The sequence below is a fragment of the Oncorhynchus masou genome, chromosome 5 (assembly GCF_036934945.1).
Source record: "Oncorhynchus masou masou isolate Uvic2021 chromosome 5, UVic_Omas_1.1, whole genome shotgun sequence".
Lineage (NCBI taxonomy): Eukaryota > Metazoa > Chordata > Actinopteri > Salmoniformes > Salmonidae > Oncorhynchus > Oncorhynchus masou.
This window is the reverse complement of record NC_088216.1, coordinates 69,562,905-69,578,776: the sequence shown is the minus strand read 5'-3', so window position 1 is coordinate 69,578,776 and position 15,872 is coordinate 69,562,905. Positions and strand designations below refer to the sequence as shown.

The 15,872-nt window shown below is 43.6% G+C and overlaps 1 protein-coding gene across 1 annotated transcript in view; it reads left to right on the top strand.

The window, feature by feature from the left end:
* Positions 1–15,872, top strand: part of dnah1 (dynein, axonemal, heavy chain 1) — a 68,927-nt gene that overhangs the window by 39,159 nt on the left and 13,896 nt on the right. Inside the window, exons 50-57 of the mRNA XM_064958294.1 lie at positions 2,033–2,204; positions 2,284–2,475; positions 2,642–2,752; positions 2,869–3,054; positions 3,185–3,376; positions 3,486–3,653; positions 3,780–3,971; positions 15,595–15,726. Coding sequence (XP_064814366.1) covers positions 2,033–2,204; positions 2,284–2,475; positions 2,642–2,752; positions 2,869–3,054; positions 3,185–3,376; positions 3,486–3,653; positions 3,780–3,971; positions 15,595–15,726 — 1,345 coding nt within the window. The remainder of the gene's footprint in view (positions 1–2,032; positions 2,205–2,283; positions 2,476–2,641; positions 2,753–2,868; positions 3,055–3,184; positions 3,377–3,485; positions 3,654–3,779; positions 3,972–15,594; positions 15,727–15,872) is intronic.

The window sequence follows — 15,872 nt, the reverse complement described above, 5'->3', positions numbered from 1 at the left end:
AATGCTTCACAGAGTTTAAGTAACAAACACATCTCAGCATCAACTGTGTGAAACAGGCCTTCATGGTCGAATTGCTGCAAAGAAACTACTACTAAAGGACACCAATAAGAAGACAACACTTTATTGGCCAAGAAAGACAAGCAATGGACATTAGACCGCTGTCCTTTGGTCTGATGAGTCTAAATTTGAGATTTTTGGTAGGTGAACGCATAATCTCTGCATGTGTGGTTCCCGCCGTGAAGCATGGAGGAGGAGGTGTGATGGTGTGGGGGTGCTTTGCTGCTGACACTGTCTGTGATTTATTCTATTTTATTCAAGGCACACTTTTTGTGTGTGTGAATTTTTACCCCTTTTCTCCTGTCCAATTGTTGTAGTAGCTACTATCTTGTATCATCGCTACAACTCCCGTACGGGCTCGGGAGAGACGAAGGTTGAAGGTCATGCATGCGTCCTCCGATACACAACCCAATCTAGCCGCACTGCTTCTTAACACAGCGTGCATCCAACCCAGCCGCACCAATGTGTCAGAGGAAACACCTGGCAAGCGTGGTTAACGCGCACGGCCCGCCACAGGAGTCGCTGGTGCGCGATGAGACAAGGACATCCCTACCAACCAAGCCCTCCCTAACCCGGACGACGCTAGGCCAATTGTGCGTCGCCCCATGGACCTCCCGGTCGTCGGCCGGTTACGACTATCATTTGTTTTTCAACAGGACAATGCTGAGGAGAAGAGTTAGCTTTAGAAGGGATAGAGAAGAGTGAGGTGTCTGAATGACTAGTCTTGAAACCTGACTGAAGAAGGTTGATGGTTTTGGAGAGAAAAGAAAGAAGGGATACCTCCAGGCTGTGTAAGGGATATTTGACCAAGAAGAAGAGTGAGGGAGTGCTGCATCAAATGACCTGGCCTCTACAATCACCCAACATCAAACCAATTGAAATGGTTTGGGATGAGTTGGACCGCAGAGTGAAGGAAAAGCAGCCAACAAGCAGCATATGTGGGAACTCCTTCAAGACTGTTGAAAAAGCATTCCAGGTGAAGCTGGTTGAGAGACTGACAAGAGAGTGCAAAGCTGTCATCAAGGCAAAGGGTGGCTACTTTGAAGAATCTCAAATATAATATATATTTTGATTTAAGAGTTTTTTAGTTACAACATGAAATAACGTGTTTTTTCATAATTTTGATGTCTTCACTATTATTCTACAATGTAGAAAATAGTAAAAATAAAGACCTGCACATTGTATATTTTGGTACTTGCACTGACCCTGTGAATAGCTGTCACACAGCCAGGAGTGGTGGGTGCGGAGTCAAGCGCAGAGAGCAGAGTGAAGGAAAAGGGGGAAACCGAACTTTATTACGGTATCCAAAAGTAACGCCAAAAACAACAGGCGTAAACAAATATGTCCAACCCAAAACTGGGCACCAAACAGTCAGTGAACATAACACGCAACCAACCTAGACTAACAGAGAACAAGCCCGCACCAAAGCAGGCGGGCCTAACAGGCTTAAATAGTCCTGAACCAAAACTCAAACAAGAAACCGGTGCAACCAATAAGACATAACAAACAGAAAATGAAAAGGGGATCGGTGGCAGCTAGTAGACCGGCGACGACGACCGCCGAGCGCCGCCCGAACAATCAGGGGAGCCACCTTCGGTGGAAGTCGTGACAATAACTTCCTCTCTTATTTGATATTTGTCATGTTTTCTTTATTATTTATAGTTATATTTGTATTCGTTATACTACTGCACTGTTGGGAAGAGCTTGCAAGGTAAGCATTTCACTGTACTTGTGCATGTGACAATACAACTTGAATTGAACTGCTCACTCACAGCATCTGAAAAGTACAGGAAAGAGATCAGCTATTGACTTGAACCTCTACTAATTTCTCTTTACCTCTCTCCACCTTCTTTTTTTTTTTACCTCACCTCCATCTCTTCCCTCACTCTCCTGTCCTCACCTATCTTCTTTCCACCTCTCCGTTCCTCACCACGCCCCTCCTCCCTGCCTCTTTTCCTCCTCTCCCCATGTCTAGTCCTATAGGGGAGGTGTTCCGTGCGCGGCTCAGACAGTTCCCGTCTCTGGTGACCTGCTGCACTATAGACTGGTTCAGTGCCTGGCCAGAGGAGGCCCTCCAGTCTGTGGCTGCCTCCTTCCTCTACGAGCTGCCAGAGCTGGAAGCCAGCCCCACCGCAATGAAAGGCCTGGTGAGGAGAAACAGAGAGTGTTTGTTTGTGTTCTTGTCTCCTGCCAGCCTCCCCTCACCACTGTTGTGTCCCTGTCTAGATTATGATGTGTGTGGAGATCCACCAGATGGTAGCCAGGAAATGTGCGCAGTACCTGGCTGAGCTGTCCAGATATAACTATGTCACGCCCAAGAGCTATCTGGAGCTACTCGCAATCTTCTCCTCTCTCATCGGCCGCAAGAAACAGGAGCTGCACAGTGCCCGGCAGCGCATGAAGACTGGCCTGGACAAGGTGAGAGGAGGGACCCTCAATGCCACAATTTTTGTATCTAAGAGGTCATCTTCTCTTCTGTGTCTTTTGCCTCAAATGTATTTTGTATGCTTTAAATGTGTGTCTGTGTTCATATGGGTCTGCGTTTAACTGTGTGATTTTACTGTGTGCCTGTGTGTGTCTATAGCTATTGAGGACAGCAGAGGATGTGAGTAAGATGCAGGAGGAGCTGGAGATGATGAGGCCTCTGCTGGAGGAAGCTGCCAAGGACACAGTGATCACCATGGAGAAAATCAAGGTAAATTAGACCAAGAAGCCTCATCAGGCTCTTCAAATGCCTGTACATGCTGTATCCTTTATATAGCACATGTGTTATGCATGTTCGTCTTTGTGTGCGTGTGTGTGTGTTGACAGGTAGACACTGTGGTTGCAGAGGAGACCCGTACGGCGGTGCAGGCAGAGGAAGCCAAAGCCTCACAGAAAGCATGTGTGGCCGGTGCCATTGCTGAAGACGCCCAGAAAGACCTGGATGAAGCGCTGCCAGCTCTAGACGCCGCCCTCACCAGCCTCAAGTCTCTCAACAAGAACGACGTTGTTGAGGTGACATTATTTTGCCCTGTAATGGTTTATGGTTGTACTTGTACTTTTGGCTTGTTGTTTTCCTAGATTGCTCTGTACTGTATGAGGGCTTTTGTACTGTATGACTGGGACTGGGGCTGGGTCTCTCCAGGTGAGGGCCATGCAGCGCCCGCCCCATGGGGTGAAACTGGTGATAGAGGCTGTTTGCATCATGAGGTCCATCAAGCCTAAGAAGGTGGCCGGAGAGAAGCCAGGCACCAAGGTGGACGACTACTGGGAGCCTGGCAAGAGCCTTCTGCAGGACCCCGGGAAGTTCCTAGAGGGGCTCTTCAAATTTGACAAAGTATGTCAATGTCCTGAGGACACGTTATCCCAAACAAAGCTTTTTACTTTCTTTCAGTTTAAATGGAGCTTTTTGACTGAAATCATTTTGGCACCGATCTCCTCTGTAGGAAAATATCCCAGACTCCGTGATCAAATTAGTACAACCCTACATTGATAATGAAGAGTTCCAGCCAGCCAACATTGCCAAGGTGTCCAAGGCCTGCACCTCCATCTGCCAGTGGGTGCGAGCCATGCACGTGTACCACTTTGTGGCCAAGGGTGTGGAGCCTAAAAGAGTATGAATATATTTGCTTTAAATGCTGCCCTCTCTTGTACAACAAGACTATTGCATCTGCATATGCACTATTTGTGTGAGTGTTGATGTGTGTATCTTTCATTCCTGTGCGTGCGTGCTCATGCAGAAAGCTCTGCAGGAGGCCCAGGAGGACCTGGCTGTGACCCAGCTCATCCTGGACGATGCCAATGAGAAGCTGGCACAGGTGGAAGAGGGCATTGCAACGCTGCAGGCGAAGTACCATGACTGTCTGGCCAAGAGAGACGAGCTGGACAACAAGTGCCAGCTGTGTGAGAACCGCCTGGTCCGCGCAGACAAGGTTAGAGAGAGAGAGATGGGGACAAAGCTTCTGCATTGCTTGCTGTTTGCGGTTTTAGACTGGGTTTCTGTATAGCACTTTGTGACATCTGCTGATGTAAAAACGGTTTTATAAATACATTTAATTGATTGATTGATTGAAAGCTCACTGATAACAACACACATATTTGCGCTGGCTTGGCAGGTGCAGGACAAATCTGAAAGGATATAGAGGCCAGACCATACACAGGGTTGCAAAGAATTTATACAAATTACCAGATTTAAAAAAAATCTGGGTTATTAACGGGTAATTTTGGTCATCTGTGTAAGTTTGGGTAATTTAAACTTGATTAATATACAGTTGAAGTTAGAAGTTTACATACATCTTAGCCAAATACATCTAAACTCAGTTTTTCACAATTCCTGACATTTAATCAGAGTAAAAATTCCCTGTTTTAGGTCAGTTAGGATCACCACTTTATTTTAAGAATGTGAAATGTCAGAATAATAGTAGAGAGAATGATTTCTTTCAGCTTTTATTTCTTTCATCACATTCCTAGTGGGTCAGAAGTTTACATACACTCAAATAGTATTTGGTAGCATTGCCTTTAAATTGTTTAACTTGGGTCAAACATTTCAGGTAGCCTTCCACAAGTTTCCCACAATAAATTGGGTGAATTTTGGCCCATTCCTCCTGACAGAGCTGGTGTAACTGAGTCATGTTTGTAGGTCTACTTGCTCACACACGCTTTTTCAGTTCTGCCCACACATTTTCTATAGGATCGAGGTAAGGGCTTTGTGATGGCCACTCCAATACCTTGACTTTGTTGTCCTTAAGCCATTTTGCCACAACTTTGGAAGCGTGCTTGGGGTCATTGTCCATTTGGAAGACTCATTTGCAACCAAGCTTTAACTTCCTGGCTGATGTCTTGAGATGTTGCTTCAATATATTCACATAATTTTCCTACCTCATGATGCCATCTATTTTGTGAAATGCACCAGTCCCTCCTGCAGCAAAGCACTCCCACAACATGATGCTGCCACTCCCGTTCTTCACGGTTGGGATGGTGTTCTTCGACTTGCAGGCTTCCCCCTTTTTCCTCCAAACATAACGATGGTCATTATTTTTATTTATTTATTTCACTAGTTAGGCAAGTTGAGAACAAGTTCTCATTTACAATCGCGACCTGGCCAAGATAAAGCAAAGCAGTTCGACATATACAACAACACAGAGTTACACATGGAATAAAACAAACATACAGTCAATAATACAGTAGAAAAATATGTCTATATACAATGTGAGCAAGTGAGGTGAGATAAGGGAGGTAAAGGCAAAAAAGGCCATGGTATTGAAGTAAATACAATGTAGCAAGTAAAACACTAAAATGGTTGATTTGCAGTGGAAGAATGTGCAAAGTAGAGATATAAATAATGGGGTGCAAAGGAGCAAAATAAATAAATACAGTAGGGAAAGAGGTAGTTGTTTGGGCTAAATTATAGATGGGCTATGTATAGGTGCAGTAATCTGTGAGCTGCTCTGACAGCTGATGCTTAAAGTTAGTGAGGGAGATAAGTGTTTCCAGTTTCAGAGATTTTTGTAGTTCGTTCCAGTCATTGGCAGCAGAGAACTGGAAGGAGAGGCGGCCAAGGGAAGAATTGGTTTTGGGGGTGACCAGAGAGATATACCTGCTGGAGCGCGTGCTACAGGTGGGTGCTGCTATGGTGACCAGTGAGCGGAGATAAGGGGGGACTTTACCTAGCAGAGTCTTGTAGATGACCTGGAGCCAGTGGGTTTGGCGTGAAGTATGAAGCGAGGGCCAGCCAACGAGAGTGTACAGGTCGCAGTGGTGGGTAGTATATGGGGCTTTGGTGACAAAACGGATGGCACTGTAATAGACTGCATCCAATTTATTGAGTAGGGTATTGGAGGCTATTTTGTAAATAACATCGCCGAAGTCAAGGATTGGTAGGATGGTCAGTTTTACAAAGGTATGTTTGGCAGCATGAGTGAAGGATGCTTTGTTGCGAAATAGGAAGTCAATTCTAGATTTAACCTCTTGAAACTCCCCATCCCGGATCCGGGATTGTGACTAAGCCTCAGGCTCATTAGCATAACGCAACGTTAACGATTTCTGAAAATCGCAAATAAAATTAAAATAATGCGTTTGCTCTCAAGCTTAGCCTTTTCTTAACAACACTGTCATCTCAGATTTTCAAAATATGCTTTTGAACCATAGAAATTGACTAATTTGTGTAAGAGTATGCAAAGCTAGCATAGCATTTTGTGTAGCATGTAGCACGCAACATTTTCACAAAAGCCAGATAACCAAATAAATAAAATCATTTACCTTTGAAGAGCTTCTGATGTTTTCAATGAGGAGACTCCCAGCCACATACCAAATGCGCAGTGTTTCCTGAAAGCGTCTGTGTGTAGGAGAAATCGTTCCGTTTTCTACATTGCGCCTGGCTACCGAAACGAACCGAAAATGCAGTCACCTACAACGTGAAACTTTTTCCGGATTAACTACATAATATCGACCGAAACATGGCAAACGTTGTTTGGAATCAATCCTCAAGGTGTTTTTTCACATATCTCTTCATTGACATGCAGTTCATGGAAGCTTGCTTCTCTCTCTGCCCCATGGAAAAATACTGGCAGGTGACTTTTGCGCACCAATTTCGGCGCAGGACACCGGGCGGACACGTGGTAAATGTGGTCTCTTATGGTCAATCTTCCAACGATCTGCCTACAAATACGTCACAATGCTGCAGACACCTTGGGGAAACGACAGAAAGGGCAGACTCATTCCTCTTGCGTTCACAGCCATATAAGGAGATCATGAAAGACAGAGCCTCAAAAATCCTTGTCATTTCCTGGATGCCAAGTCATCTTGGTTTTGCCTGAAGCTCACGTTAAAGGGCACGCACAGAGAAGATATTTGTATTTCTGGACACGTCAGAGTGTTTTCTTTCGAACAGTAGCAATTATATGCATAGTCGAGCATCTTTTTGTGACAAAATATCTTGTTTAAAACGGGAACGTTTTTCTTCCAAAAATGAAATAGCGCCACCATAAGTGTAAGAGGTTAACTTTGGATTGGAGATGTTTGATATGAGTATGAAAGGAGAGTTTACAGTCTAACCAGACACCTAGGTATTTGTAGTTGTCCACATATTCTATGTCAGAGCCGTCCAGATTCGTGATGTTGGACAGGCAGGCAGGTGCAGGCTGCGATTGGTTGAAGAGCATGCATTTAGTTTTACTTGTATTTAAGAGCAATTGGAGGCCACAGAATGAGAGTTGTATGGCATTGAAGCTCGCCTGGAGAGTTGTTAACACAGTGTCCAAAGAAGGACCAGAAGTATACAAAATAGTGTCGTCTGCGTAGAGGTGGATCAGAGACTCACCAGCAGCAAGAACAACATCATGGATGTATACAGAGAAGAGAGTCGGTCCAAGAATTGAACCCTGTGGCACCACCATAGAGACTGCCAGTGGCCCGGACAACAGACCCTCCGATTTGACACACTGAACTCTATCAGAGAAGTAGTTAGTGAACCAGGCGAGGCAATCATTTGAGAAACCAAGGCTGTTGAGTCTGCCGATGAGGATGTGGTGATTGACAGAGTCGAAAGCCTTGGCCAGGTCAATGAATACGGCTGCACAGTATTGTTTCTTATCGATGGCAGTTAAGATATCATTTAGGACCTTGAGCGTGGCTGAGGTGCACCCATGACCAGCTCTGAAACCAGATGGTGTAGCGTAGAAGGTATGGTGGGATTCGAAATGGTCGGAAATCTGTTTGTTGACTTGGCTTTCGAAGACCGTAGAAAGGCAGGGTAGGTGCTTTCCAATCTTTGGGAATCTCAGACGACACGAAAGAGAGGTTGAACAGGCTAGTAATAGGGGTGGCAACAATTTCTGCAGATAATTTTAGAAAGAAAGGGTCCAGATTGTCTAGCCCGGCTGATTTGTAGGGGTCCAGATTTTGCAGCTCTTTCAGAACATCAGCTGACTGGATTTGGGAGAAGGAGAAATGGGAAAGGCTTGGACGAGTTGTTGTGGGGGGTGCACTGCTGTTGACCGGGGTAGGGGTAGCCAGGTGGAAAGCATGGCCAGCCGTAGAAAAATGCTTCTTGAAATTCTCAATTATAGTGGATTTATCGGTGGTGAAAGTGTTTCCTATCTCAGGGCAGTGGGCAGCTGGGAGGAGGTGTTCTTATTCTCCATGGACTTTACAGTGTCCCAGAAATTTTTTGAGTTTGTGTTGCAAGAAGCATATTTCTGCTTGAAAAAGCGAGCCTTGGCTTTTCTAACTGCCTGTGTATATTGGTTTCTTGCTTCCCTGAAAAGTTTTTTTATTTTTTATTTCATCTTTATTTAACCAGGTAGGCCAGTTGAGAACAAGTTCTCATTTGCAACTGCGACCTGGCCAAGATAAACCATAGCAGTGTGAACAGACAACACAGAGTTACACATGGAGTAAACAATTAACAAGTCAATAACACAGTAGGAAAAAAAATGTCTATATACATTGTGTGCAAAAGGCATGAGGAGGTAGGCGAATAATTACAATTTTGCAGATTAACACTGGAGTGATAAATGATCAGATGGTCATGTACAGGTAGAGATATTGGTGTGCAAAAAGAGCAGAAAAGTAAATAAATACAAACAGTATGGGGATGAGGTAGGTAAAATTGGGTTGGCTATTTACCGATAGACTATGTACAGCTGCAGCGATCGGTTAGCTGCTCAGATAGCTGATGTTTGAAATTGGTGAGGGAGATAAGTCTCCAACTTCAGCTAATTTTGCAATTCGTTCCAGTCACAGGCAGCAGAGAACTGGAACGAAAGGCGGCCAAATGAGGTGTTGGCTTTAGGGATGATCAGTAGATACACCTGCTGGAGTGCGTGCTACGGGTGGGTGTTGCCATCGTGACCATTGAACTGAGATAAGGCGGAGCTTTACCTAGCATGGACTTGTAGATGACCTGGAGCCAGTGGGTCTGGCGACGAATATGTAGCGAGGGCCAGCCGACTAGAGCATACAGGTCGCAGTGGTGGGTGGTATAAGGTGCTTTAGTAACAAAACGGATGGCATTGTGATAAACTGCATCCAGTTTGCTGAGTAGAGTGTTGTAAGCTATTTTGTAGATGACATCGCCGAAGTCGAGGATCGGTAGGATAGTCAGTTTTACTAGGGTAAATTTGGCGGCGTGAGTGAAGGAGGCTTTGTTGCGGAATAGAAAGCCGACTCTAGATTTGATTTTAGATTGGAGATGTTTGATATGAGTCTGGAAGGAGAGTTTACACCTTGGTACTTATAGATGTCCACATATTCTAGGTAGGAACCATCCAGGGTGGTGATGCTAGTCGGGCGTGCGGGTGCAGGCAGCGAAAGGTTGAAAAGCATGCATTTGGTTTTACTAGCGTTTAAGAGCAGTTGGAGGCTATGGAAGGAGTGTTGTATGGCATTGAAGCTCATTTGGAGGTTAGATAGCACAGTGTCCAAGGACGGGCCGGAAGTATACAGAATGGTGTCATCTGCGTAGAGGTGGATCAGGGAATCGCCCGCAGCAAGAGCAACATCATTGATATATACAGAGAAAAGAGTCGGCCCGAGAATTGAACCCTGTGGCACCCCCATAGACAGCCAGAGGACCGGACAGCATGCCCTCCGATTTGACACACTGCACTCTGTCTGCAGAGTAGTTGGTGAACCAAGCAAGGCAGTCATCAGAAAAACCGAGGCTACTGAGTCTGCCGATAAGAATATAGTGATTGACAGAGTCGAAAGCCTTGGCAAAGTCGATGAAGACGGCTGCACAGTACTGTCTTTTATCGATGGCGGTTATGATATCGTTTAGTACCTTGAGCGTGGCTGAGGTGCACCCGTGACCGGCTCGGAAACCAGATTGCACAGCGGAGAAGGTACGGTGGGATTCGAGATGGTCAGTGAATTTTTGTTGACTTGACTTTCGAAGACCTGAGATAGGCAGGGCAGGATGGATATAGGTCTGTAACAGTTTGGGTCCAGGGTGTCTCCCCCTTTGAAGAGGGGGATTACTGCGGCAGCTTTCCAATCCTTGGGGATCTCAGACGATATGAAAGAGAGTTTGAACAGGCTGGTAATAGGGGTTGCGACAATGGCGGCGGATAGTTTCAGAAATATCACGGGGGCTGTTCAATGCTAATGCAGAACGCCATAGGATGTTTTTGTGTTGGTTAAGGGCAGTCAGGTCTGGAGAGAACCAAGGGCTATATCTGTTCCTGGTTCTAAATTTCTTGAATGGGGCATGCTTATTTAAGATGGTGAGGAAGGCATTTTAAAATGCCTAACCAGGCATCCTCTACTGATGAGATGAGATCAATATTCTTCCAGGATACCCCGGCCAGGTCGATTAGAAAGGACTGCTCGCTGAGGTGTTTCAGGGAGCGTTTGACAGTGATGAGTGGAGGTCGTTTGACCGCTGACCCATTACGGATGCAGGCAATGAGGCAGTGATCGCTGAGATCTTGGTTGAAAACAGCAGAGGTGTATTTAGAGGGCAAGTTGGTTTGGATGATATCTATGAGGGTGCCCGTATTTATGGCTTTTGGGTGGTAACTGGTAGGTTCATTGATAATTTGTGTGAGATTGAGGGCATCAAGCTTAGATTGTAGGATGGCTGGGGTGTTAAGCATGTTCCAGTTTAGGTCGCCTAGCAGCACGAGCTCTGAAGATAGATGGGGGGCAATCAGTTCACATATGGTGTCCAGAGCACAACTGGGGCAGAGGGTGGTCTATAGCAGGCGGCAACGGTGAGAGACTTGTTTTTAGAGAGGTGGATTTTTAAAAGTAGAAGTTCAAATTGTTTGGGTACAGACCTGGATAGTAGGACAGAACTCTGCAGGCTATCTTTGCAGTAGATTGCAACACCGCCCCCTTTGGCTGTTCTATCTTGTCTGAAAATGTTGTAGTTTTGGATGAAAATTTCCGAATTTTTGGTGGTCTTCCTAAGCCAGGATCCAGACACGGCAAGAACATCCGGGTTGGCAGAGTGTGCTAAAGCAGTGAATAAAGCAAACTTAGGGAGGAGGCTTCTAATGTTAACATGCATGAAACCAAGGCTATTACGGTTACAGAAGTCATCAAAAGAGAGCGCCTGGGGAATAGGAGTGGAGCTAGGCACTGCAGGGCCTGGATTCACCTCTACATCACCAGAGGAACAGAGGAGGAGTAGGATAAGGGTACGGCTAAAAGCTATGAGAATTGGTCGTCTAGAACGTCTGGAACAGAGATTAAAAGGAGGTTTCTGGGGGCGATAAAATAGCTTCAAGGTATAATGTACAGACAAAGGTATGGTAGGATGTGAATACAGTGGAAGTAAACCTAGGTATTGAGTGATGATGGCCAAACAGTTCTACATTTGTTTCATCAGACCAGAGGACATTTCTCTAAAAAGTAGATCTTTGTCCCCATGTGCAGTTGCAAACCGTATTCTGGCTTTTTTATGGCTGTTTTTCAGCAGTGGCTTCTTCCTTGCTGAGTGGCCTTTCAGGTTATGTCGATATAGGACTCGTTTTATTGTGGATATAGATACTTTTGTACCTGTTTCCTCCAGCATCTTCACAAGGTCTTTTGCTGTTGTTCTGGGATTGATTTGAACTTTTCGTTCATCTCTAGGAGACAGAACGCGTCTCCTTCCTGAGCGGTATGACGACTGCGTGGTCCCGTGGTGTTTATACTTGCGTACCATTGTTTCTACAGATGAACATGGTACCATCAGGTGTTTGAAATTGCTCCCAAGGATGAATCAGACTTGTGGAGGTCTACAATTTCTTTCTGAGGTCTTGGTGGATTTATTTAGATTTTCCCATGATGTCAAGCTAAGAGGCACTGAGCTTGAAGGTAGGCCTTGAAATACATCCACAGGTACACCTCCAATTGACTCAAATGATGTCAATAAGCCTTTCCGAAGCTTCTAAAGTAGAGGTTGACCGATTAATCGGAATGGCCGATTAATTGGGGACGATTTCAAGTTTTCATAACAATCGGAAATCTGTATTTTTGGGCGCCGATTTGACGATTCTTTTATATATATATATATACAGTGGGGCAAAAAACTATTTAGTCAGCCACCAATTGTGCAAGTTCTCCCACTTAAAAAGATGAGAGAAGCCTGTAATTTTCATCATAGGTTAACTTCAACTATGACAGACAAAATGAGGAAAAAAATGAATACATTTATTTGCAAATTATGGTGGAAAATAAGTAATATATATATACACACATTTTTTATATACCTTTATTTAACTAGGCAAGTCAGTTAAGAATACATTCTTATTTTCAATGACGGCCTAGTGGGTTAACTGCCTCGTTCGGGGGCAGGACGACAGATTTTCACCTTGTCAGCTCGGGGGATCCAATCTTGCAACCTTACAGTTAACTAGTCCAACGCAATAATGACCTGCCTCTCTCTCGTTGCACTCCACAAGGAGACTGCCTGTTACGCGAATGCAGTAAGCCAAGGTAAGTTGCTAGCTAGCGTTAAACTTATCTGATAAAAAACAATAAATTATAATCACTAGTTAACTACACATGGTTGATGATATTACTAGCTATTATCTAGTCTGTCCTGCGTTGCATATAATCTGAGCATACAAGTATCTAAGTATCTGACTGAGCGGTGGTAGGCAGAAGCAGGCGCGCAAACATTCATTCAAACAACACTTTCGTGCTTTTTGCCAGCAGCTCTTCGTTGTGCGTCAAGCATTGCGCTGTATATGACTTCAAGTCTATCAACTCCCGAGATGAGGCTGGTGTAACCGAAGTGAAATGGCTAGCTAGTTAGCGCGCGCTAATAGCATTTCAAACGTCACTCGCTCTGAGCCTTCTAGTAGTTGTTCCCCTTGGTCTGCATGGGTAACGCTGCTTCAATGGTGGCTGTTGTCGCTGTGTTGTTGGTTCGAGCCCAGGGAGGACCGAGAAGAGGACCGAGAAGAGGGACGGAAGCTATACTGTTACACTGGCAATACTAACGTGCCTATGAGAACATCTAATAGTCAAAGGTTAATGAAATACAAATGGTATAGAGGGAAATAGTCCTATAATTCCTATAATAACTACAACCTAAAACTTACCTGGGAATATTGAAGACTCATGTTAAAAGGAACCACCAGCTTTCATATGTTCTCATGTTCTGAGCAAGGAACTGAAACGTTAGCTTTCTTACATAGCACATATTGCACTTTTACTTTCTTCTCCAACACTTTGTTTTTGCATTATTTAAACCAAATTGAAAATGTTTCATTATTTACTTAAGGCTAAATTGATTTTATTGATGTATTATATTAAGTTAAAATAAGTGTTCATTCAGTATTGTTGTAATTGTCATTATTACAAATAAATAAATAAATATCGGGCGATTAATCGGTATCATCTTTTTTGGTCCTCCAATAATTGATATCGGTATCGGCGTTGAAAAATCATAGTCGGTCGACCTCTATTCTAAAGCCATGATATCATTTTCTGGAATTTTCCAAGCTGTTAAAAGGCACATTCAACTTAGTGTATGTTAACTTCTGACCCACTGGAATTGTGATACAGTGAATTATATGTGAAATAATCTGTTTTTAAACAATTGTTGGAAAAATTACTTGTGTCATGCACAAAGTAGGTCTCCTAGCCGACTTGCCAAACTATAGTTTAACAATAAACTTGTGGAGTGGTTGAAAAACGAGTTTTAATGTCTCCAACCTAAGTGTATCTAAACTTCCGACTTCAACTGTATATATATATTTTTTTTTTCCCTTTATATCTGTGTTCATGTTGTCCATGATTTTCTGGTAGATAGAACATATGGTTCAAGAGAAAGTAGCAGTACTTAATTTGTGAATTGGGAGGTGCCGGAAACAAAAAGTTAGCACAAGAGGAGGGTGACCTGAGGAGCTCTGAGGTACCGGAACACATTAAAAGAATCGCCTTTATAATAAAACATTGCATGCATATCATCATATTTGTGTAGTGGCAAAGAGCAGTATAGTAGGTAGAGGCACTTGCAGAGGAAAAAATTGGCCTGTTATAAACACATTTCATGCAATTCTATGCCATTTTACATGGCTGCCGACTTATGCAGAATCTTTTTTTAATAGTGCAAAAATGATTGAAATGACAGATGCCTTTTACATGGACTAACTGAGAATATGAGATCAATTAAAAACAACCTTGTCTTGAATCCATGAATATCCTAGGCCTAGGTGTGTACAATATGAGGAGGAAATTATAGTCCTAAAAAAGCTTTCCACTTTCACTGACTCACCCAATGATGCACAGCTCAATCACCGGCGATGGCCGATGCGCTCGTGCCAAAAGCCTATCTCGCTCGGTTTACTTCAATAAAAAATACTGTTCATGCAATAGGCCAATTTGGAAGTTGATAAAATATGTTGGTAGCCTACCGACACATTAGAGTTTTCTCTTTTCAGCAGGAGCCATTTGCATTAAAAACCTGTGTTTTCCCGCGATTGTATTTGAAATATTGCGAAAGGCCTGTTTTGGCTGTATGCTGTTCACTGACAAATTTGCCACATTTTACCGACTGAAGGCGATGCCTTGTGATTGGGCTACACACAATCCACAGCTAGGCTATTTAAAGAAAAATAACCTATTGATCTCTAGGTTACAATGTTGCGCAAACCCATAAACCCGGGCCGGCCAAACCAGAATCAATTCTACAATATCAGGCACGGGCTAAAAAAAACATTTTCACATTTACTTTTTTTGGGGGCAGCAGAATTACAGAGGAGGCAACTCAAATGAACTCTGACCACATTTATTTGAATCTTTACATTTCAAACAGTTTTTTTTTTTCATGCCTCGAGAAGTACTGGATCCTGGCATATAGGTTACGTAACGAAACAGTCCAAAACGGAGAGTTGACTGTTCCTTTTCTGACATGATCCGGCTCAAAGCACTGCAAAATAGCCTAATTAATGAAAAAACATTAAATTACTTCTAATATAATTGCAATTAACTATTCCAACTATTGACTTATTTCACAACTGCCACCAGTTTGGCCCTGCAACATTTGCAACAAAGATATGTTGACAAACAGTACTTCATGGGCGACTCCACTTCCTGATTTGGCCTTGTTTGGTTTGTTAAGAAATGCTAGCGGCCATGACTGAATTCAAACGTGAGTTGGTTTCGAGATGACGGCCTAGGAACAGGCACTGTTCCTAGGCCGTTATTGAAAATAAGAATTTGTTCATAACTGACTTGCCTAGTTAAATAAAGGTAAAAATACAATTTGTTGATGGGTTATACTTAGTATAATGTTTCACAGCTTTGTGATTCTATTTCCCACATTAAAAATATCATATTTTATATGTTATTAAAATTACCTTAAATCCTTGGAAGTAAAAAAAAAATGATATGAGTTAACTGGTACATTTCCAAAATTACCAGTAATATTCTCCACTTTGCAACTCTACTGTTGATTGTTACACTGTCACTTTGTTCTTTTCATTTTACACAAGTTTCCCCCCCCCCTTCCAATGTAATTTCTGCAATGCCCTATTTATTTATATCAGACATAACTCAGTGTTGTCTGCTGTGTCTGTGGGTGCTGATGATATAAGTGTGTTGTGTGTGTCTCTCCAGCTGATTGGAGGGCTAGCGGATGAGAAGGTGCGTTGGAGGGAGACCGTGCAGCACCTGGAGTACATGGTTAATAACGTGTCAGGAGACGTGCTGCTAGCAGCAGGATATGTGGCCTACCTGGGACCCTTTACTGTGGGTGCTGCTCTGTTGTTGTGCTACTGTTACATGTATGTGTTATGCTGCCGTATTAGTGAGAGTTTTGTACAGTAAGTCGTGCTTTTAGGTATTTTGTGGAGAGAATGACCCATGGATGACCATTGTGTTGATTTGGTGTGCTG